Consider the following 7,156-nt stretch of genomic DNA (forward strand, 5'->3'; position numbering starts at 1 on the left):
CCTCCGCTCCCTTTGGCCCCTCCTCTGCCCCCGGGGGACAGGGCCTGTGAGACGGTGTGTTCACAAAACACTAATAATCTGTGTGTGTGTGTGTGTGTGTGTGTGTCCACTAAGTGAGCAGTGGTCAGTATTATGTCACAAAATAAGTGGCCCATTAAAAAGAGCAACATGTAATGGAGCTAATGATGGGAAGATCCTACCAGAACAACAATCAACATCATCATTAAAAAGCTGTTAAAAACGACTATTGGTCCAGATGCATTCAAACGCTATTACATACAGGAAAATATGATATAACCAAAAAAAGTAGTCCTTTAACATGTTAAACTCATAAGGGTAAATTAAGAGCTTGGTTAATCATGTTGTGCCCTCACTTATTAAAGACACAACATGCATTTATTAAATGCTTTTTTTTTAATAACTCCCATTTATTTGATTGGATTGTTCTCAATGACTCAATGGTCAAATTAATTAAACCTGATTATTTATTTGTAGAATCAGGCTGTTTCTCGCTGTAAGAACAAACCAAAGGAACCAACACATATAAACCTCTTTAAAAACCCTTAAAGATAAAAAAAAATGAAGAAGAAATGAATGGTAAATGTGTTTTTAGCTTAAAATCTACGGGTTCAGGACCCCTCCAACTGACCAGTCACAGGATGGTAAACGGGATAAAAAAAACCTACTGCAGTTCTTCTAAACAAATGATAAGTTTTTCAGAATTGTTTTCAATCTGTGAACTTTCGTAAAATACTGGATTTATTTGTTGTAAGCCTCAGGGTAGTAAATGTATCTGATGCGCTGCTTACAGCTCATTGACTCCATGTTTCCGGGGTCAAAAGGTCAAAAGGCTGAAAACCAGTGGTGTCGTGTATCCAAAGAGAGACAATTAGGCTTTCTCCGTGTGGTTCAGGTGAAGTGACCCCAACACATGGACTGCGGTTGTACAAAAAAAACACACATCCCAATACTTTGTCTCCAGCGTACCAATTATATTTCATGCTGACACATTTTTGGCAAACAAAAAGTGAAGCAAGGAAGAAATAATGATTGAGATGTGATTTGGGATAAAGGGTTACCCGTTTATTTTTAGATGATTTATTCCAAAAGGAGGATATCACTCTTGAGGTGCTTTGATAAAGGCTCGTTTGTTTAAATGTTTAAATAAAATGGTAAACGGAGGAACCAGTATTTGGCTGATTATATTTCACGAGACTTTTGGGTGCAACGCTTCCAGTCAATGGTTGACAGTAACTTATTTACTAAAGTACTTAAGGTACTTTGTTTGAGTATTTCCATTTCCTGCTACTTAAAATATTCGGTAATTCGGAATAATAATAATACAGTATAAAATCAACAAATTATGAATCTAATATTATTATTAAAGGTTACTTTTGGATCTGATATTGAAATTAACAAGCTATCCGGGAATATATAGTACACAACAGAAAAAGCTTCTACTTGACTAACCCTGAAGTATATAATATAATATAGTATATGTTGTGTGTTGATGTGCAGAATAAGCGGTTTTACTTTTTGTAATTTAAGTATATTTTAATGCTAATGTATTTGTACTTAACTTTTTATGCAAGGATTTCACTTGTAGCATTTTGACAGTGATGTTACTTTTCTTTTACCATAGTTAAAGATCTAATTTCATCGTCCACCTCAAACTCCAGCGTTATTCATAACAGGAATCTCTTCAGGGCAACACGTCACATTTCAGCAGTTTGTTGACAATTAAAGGAAAGAAAAAAAAATGGAAAAAAAAGCAATGTTTATTTCTTCATCAAGGCATCACAATTGGTCGTTGATTCCAGCCGTTACATTACAACAAAATTAATTAAAACCCTTCAGCGTGTTGAAACTTTTCTTTACAAAGTCATCATTAAAAGAAACCTTGTTAAAAAAGGTTTAAACCAAAAGGAGTGCACAACCAGAGCACCAGCGCATTGTACGTGCCGAAACACAAGATTTTCTGACTGGATTTAACGTTTGAATCGATATAAAGTAAAGTGTGTCTGCCATGCCGTGCTCAGGGGGAATTCTTCTTCTCCACACAAATATCACAATATGTGAAATTGCAGTGGGTCTACCACTACATTCATGTGTAGTATTTATATGTGTACTGGGACTCCGCAAATATAAATATTTAGGATTGTTGTCCAAGAACCGAAAACTTATCAAAAACGCCACCACACATTTCCAGAATTAGCAAAAAAAACTTAAATTTAACTACTTGTTCACTGACTCAAAAAAGTGGTTTCTTCTTATTAGAACTGATTGATAAGTTAACTATAATGACAGAGAAGACAGCTACCAGTATTGCACATACCATCGCAATCCTCATTCAAGGTTCAGACACACACACACACACACACACACACACTGATAATCATCTCCTACACACTCACACACTCGGTCACATTTACATATTCACAATCAGACACATATGTTCAAAGTAATGCTCAATGTTTAGTGCCTATCCCAGGACAGAGTAAACATTCTTTGAGAATAAAAAGAGAAAACAAAAAACCTTTAAAACAAAAAGAAATATTAACATCTTGTCCACTGACAGGGCCTGTTTGACCCTGATGAGTCCAGATCTGTCCAGTCCGGTCCAGTCTTCATGTCCCGCCTCACCTGAGTGAGTCCTTAAACATGGAGTAGTCGGAAGAAAAAAAAAAAGAGAAAAACCTCTGCTTCTGTGTCTAACCTGTCCGTGTACCTACTTGTGACGTGTTTTAAAGAAAAGACCGTGTTCATGTCAGGGTGGGGCAGAAGTAGTACTTGTAGAAATAGTAGTAGTAGTATTAGAAGTAGTAGTGGTCAGTCTGGATCAGTAGGTGGCGTTGGCGGGTTCCCGTCCCGAGCTGAAGAGGATGTCGGCCTTCGAGCTCATGATGTACGTCAGCAGGAGGGAGGCCATCAGCACGCCGATGCCCACACCCAGCGTCATCATCTGGGGGGGGAAAACAGACAGTTAGCATCATTACAAAACACTCGCTGCTATATGACATGTGCAATATTATTCTACAATAACGTGCAATTACGTATCTGCCACTACGTTTTTTTTGCACTACTGAATACTGAGAATATTTACATTAATTATGTGACCGTCTATGTTTCATGTTTCCTGTAGATATTTAACTGCTGTGTTTATTGTATTTTTGTAACTCTGGCACAACAATTTCCTTCGGGATAAATAAAGTCTTTTTATTTTAGCTTACAGGGAAGAGTTCAAAATCCATTAACAGAGTGAAAAGCTGGATTCCCCCTTTGGGATGAACAAAAGGCCATCTTCCTCTTAAAGAGATCTGCATGTTACTGTTGTTTTCCTAACGTACCCATAGCAGACACAAAGCAACATTAAAATTGCTTGTAGTTGTGTTTATTTGATCAATTTGATGAAATCAAGTCAAATATTTCCACCCATTTTAGCTACTTTTTGGTCTCCACTGGCACTGAAAACTATGTTCACCAGCTAGTCACTAACTAGTCTGCTGCTGAACAACAAAAGGTCTTCTCACCAAACAGGCCTTCATCAATCATTGAATGCAACCAAATAATATCCTGTGTGTAAGCTGCATTTATAAATGGTATTGCTTTTCAATGTTGTAACTACTTCTACATGTTCCCTGTTACGGTCCTTTTGTACCAGAGGTCGCGTTAACCGAATATTTTCCGTCTATGACGATTTCTTTTAACAATGACGGAAAAATCTGAAAGCAGTCCGTCATTTTGACAGATTAGAACAAACTCGGAACAGCGCCAAAGTTTCCCCGCAGCGAGGCTCCGGTGTTATGCCGTGTTATGCATGCCCGCCAAAAAGGAAGTTATATCGTTTCCAAACCTAACTGTGCCGTACAAATCATTTAAATGTTTGAGAGTTTTTGCTTTACGCTGTGCATAACATAACACGGCATAACACCGGCGCTAACAGTTCACGAGAGTGCGTTCTNCGCCAAAGTTTCCCCGCAGCGAGGCTCCGGTGTTATGCCGTGTTATGCATGCCCGCCAAAAAGGAAGTTATATCGTTTCCAAACCGTACTTTACCGAATAAATAATTTAAATGTCCGTGAGTTTTTGCTTTACACTGTGCATAACATAACACCGGCGCTAACAGTTCACGAGCGTGTGTTCGTGTGTGTTGTTCGTGTGTGTTGTTGTTCTCTCTCTCTCTCTCTCTCTCTCTCCGTCGGTCCGCTTATCTCTGTCTGCCCGCCAAAAAAGGAAGTCTCTTCATCTACTCTGCTCGATTCAAACCGTTCCACCTTTTCACACTCCCCCTCAGAACTCAACTCATCTCATTTCAATACCTCGTTCGTCGAGTTTTGCGCCTTTACGCTGTGCAACTAACACATAACATCCCACGCTCGCTAACACTCCTTCACCCGACCGTTCTCGTGTCGTCCTCTCGTTGTGCGTGATCTCTCGGCGCTCATCTTCTCCCTCCCGTCTCCTCTTCTCCCCTCTCTCTCTCTCTTCCTCTCTCCCTTCCATTTAGGCTTATCTTGGCAATGAAAGTTCTATCTTCTCTAATACACAATGTTGCCAAAGCATCATCACATACATCAATAATCTTCTACACATCTCCTCCGTCTCTCTCTCTCTCTCCTCTCCTCTCGTCCTCTCTCTCTCTCCTCTCTCCCTCTCTTCTCTCTCCCTCTCTCCTCTCTCCCTCTCTCAACCTCTCTCTCTTTCTTCTCCTCTCTCTTCTCACTCTCCCATTCCAATGGGCTTTATTGGCATGAAAGTTAAATTCTAAACAATGTTGCCAAAGCATTCACAATACAAATAATAACAACTTACATACTTCAAATGTTTACATATTATTGATGATATATATATATACAGTGATACAATTACATTTCAACACGTGTGTGTGTGTGTGTGTCTCATTCACTGTCTCTCTCTCTCTCTCTCTCTCTCTCTCATCAGAGTTGTGTACAGAGTAGACCGATGTTACGATCCTGTCCGTCAAAATGACGGGCAGCGAAAAAGTCTATGAATAATAATAATTCCTTACATTTAAAATAGCGCTTTGAAAGGCGCCTCTAAATAGAATGAATACCGTAATTTTCGGACTATAAGCCGCGCCTTTTTCCCTATTTTTCGACGCTGCGGTTTATATAACGGTGCGGCTAATCTATGGATTTTTACAGCTAACGGCCAACACCTTTAACTCTATTGGGAATCATGCCCGGTCCGCCGGACCCCCACCTTTAAGCGGCGCGGGTTCCAGCAGGAAAGAGCTGGAGGCCGGAAAGAAGTGAGACAGTGTAGCGCGCAAAAGGAAAAGTGGAACCGAGAGTGGTTAAAGCCGCTGCTGCGGCTTATATTCAGGTGCCCTTATAGTCCGAAATTAAAGGTAATTCCTTTCTGTTATGTCCACTACCGTCTCTAAGAAAGCACTAATTGAGCGTCAGCATCACCTCCGCAGCATCACTTGTGTGGTTTAAAATGAGGAAGCGACGTTACCTCCAGGTCGGGACTCGCCACCAGGAAATGCGACTTTGATGACCTTCACAGCCGGGCTCTGTCCAGTGGAGTAATCTTTGGAGTGTACTCCTTCAGGTCGAAGGCCGGGGAACAGGAGCTTGGAGAGACCCCGGTGGAGCGAACGCAGAACCTCTCGTCTCAGCTGCTGTTTCAGCGCGGGCGCCGCGCCCTGGACCACATGGTACGGAATCAAATACATCTGAGGAAGAGAGGGGGAAATAAACGATTATTACTTCTTATTTCCTAAACATATATCAAAAGCGCGCTGCAGATTTACAGTTTCCAATAGATCACACTTTCTTCGTAACAACTGAGGGAGAAAGGGGAATAAAACATGTCGATATGTCGCCTTATTTATGTTTGCGTAGTAATTTGTATTTCAAGGTAAGGAGTTAGAGTTTATACTGTTGTTTTATTTTTGTCCTATGTAGGGCGGTCAATGCACATTTTAATAACTCTACTATGTACTACTACTACTAACTCTACTATTACCTCATAACTACTACTACTACTACAATCATATTAATTGAATATTTGTTTGGATTTGAGACTGGTTGTTTCAACAAAACAATATTAGCAAAACCTGTGAAAGACATTTTAATCTATTTTCTAATAAAAATGTGTTAATACAAATTATTGTTGTTCCCGCCTTAATTAATTTTTCAGTTTTCCTTTCTATTCTCCATTTCTTCAAGAAGTTTTGGCCGGTAAAAAAGGGATGAATTTACAGAGCCTCTGAGATGCATTCTACGGAACTTTTTGGTACAGACCGCCCGGATAAATGACAAATCAGAATGTAAATGGAGACAAAGTAAGCTCTATGGGTCTACATGTTTGCTCCTCTCGTCCTTCTTCGTTCTCTCTCTGGTATCTTGCAGTTCCCCATGGTGAGATCGTTGGAAGTGCTGGCCCGGTCATGTTGGCGCAGCAGATACTGGAACCAGGAGGGTCGGCTGCGCTGACTGGCCTGCTGCGCCACGCCCAAACCACAAGTAGAAAGTTTGTGGGTCTACACACAGATACACCAGGAAATACATTTAGTTCATCTTCCAATAAAAGGAATATTTTGGTAGGCCTGATACGTTAAAAAGTACTTTCTTTAAAAATGATGACTGTTTTTTGTAAACCCAGGGGCTCCATGAGTCGAGGGACTAGTCTGCTGCGCAACCAGGTGGTTAATTTTTGTTCTAATCAAGGAACGTACAGCAGCCGGAGTCACCTCTGAGCGGAGAGAAACGATACAGTCTCCGCTGCTGCCGTGCTACATACAAATATGGAACCAATAAGAATGAGCGTCCCGGTGAAGAAAGATCCAACAGAAGAAAGAACCAACAGAAAAACTGTGTTTGAAAATCATTGGGTAATACAAATTTCAAACTGCACTTCAAGGAGACGGAACGAGAACGAGACAGAACACTGCAGTTTAATAACGCAACGTGTAAAAGGAAGAAACTAAATGAATATAATCCCAAAAATTTTAAAAAGTAACATTGGCAAATATCATGCTGCAAAACCTTTGCTACTGTATAACACTTTACATCCATATTCTCCCCACAAGTCAATATGAAAACAAACGATCCTGTGAAAAATCTGTAAGCTTATCTGACTAAAAGCACTAACATGTAAGCACATTAGGACTTTGACTTTAGAGAAC

At 40.2% G+C, this 7,156-nt stretch overlaps 1 protein-coding gene across 1 annotated transcript in view; it reads right to left on the reverse strand.

Moving 5' to 3' along the window:
• Positions 1–1,757: 1,757 nt before the first annotated feature.
• Positions 1,758–7,156, reverse strand: part of LOC104961537 (nicastrin) — an 11,010-nt gene continuing 5,611 nt past the window's right edge. Inside the window, exons 6-10 of the mRNA XM_010789846.1 lie at positions 6,379–6,511; positions 5,799–5,812; positions 5,570–5,701; positions 5,482–5,514; positions 1,758–2,962 (exon numbers count right to left, since the gene is read on the reverse strand). Coding sequence (XP_010788148.1) covers positions 2,840–2,962; positions 5,482–5,514; positions 5,570–5,701; positions 5,799–5,812; positions 6,379–6,511 — 435 coding nt within the window. The 3' untranslated portion in view covers positions 1,758–2,839. The remainder of the gene's footprint in view (positions 2,963–5,481; positions 5,515–5,569; positions 5,702–5,798; positions 5,813–6,378; positions 6,512–7,156) is intronic.

This window comes from Notothenia coriiceps, unplaced genomic scaffold, assembly GCF_000735185.1.
Source record: "Notothenia coriiceps isolate Sejong01 unplaced genomic scaffold, NC01 NC01_scaffold00033419, whole genome shotgun sequence".
NCBI classification, from domain to species: domain Eukaryota; kingdom Metazoa; phylum Chordata; class Actinopteri; order Perciformes; family Nototheniidae; genus Notothenia; species Notothenia coriiceps.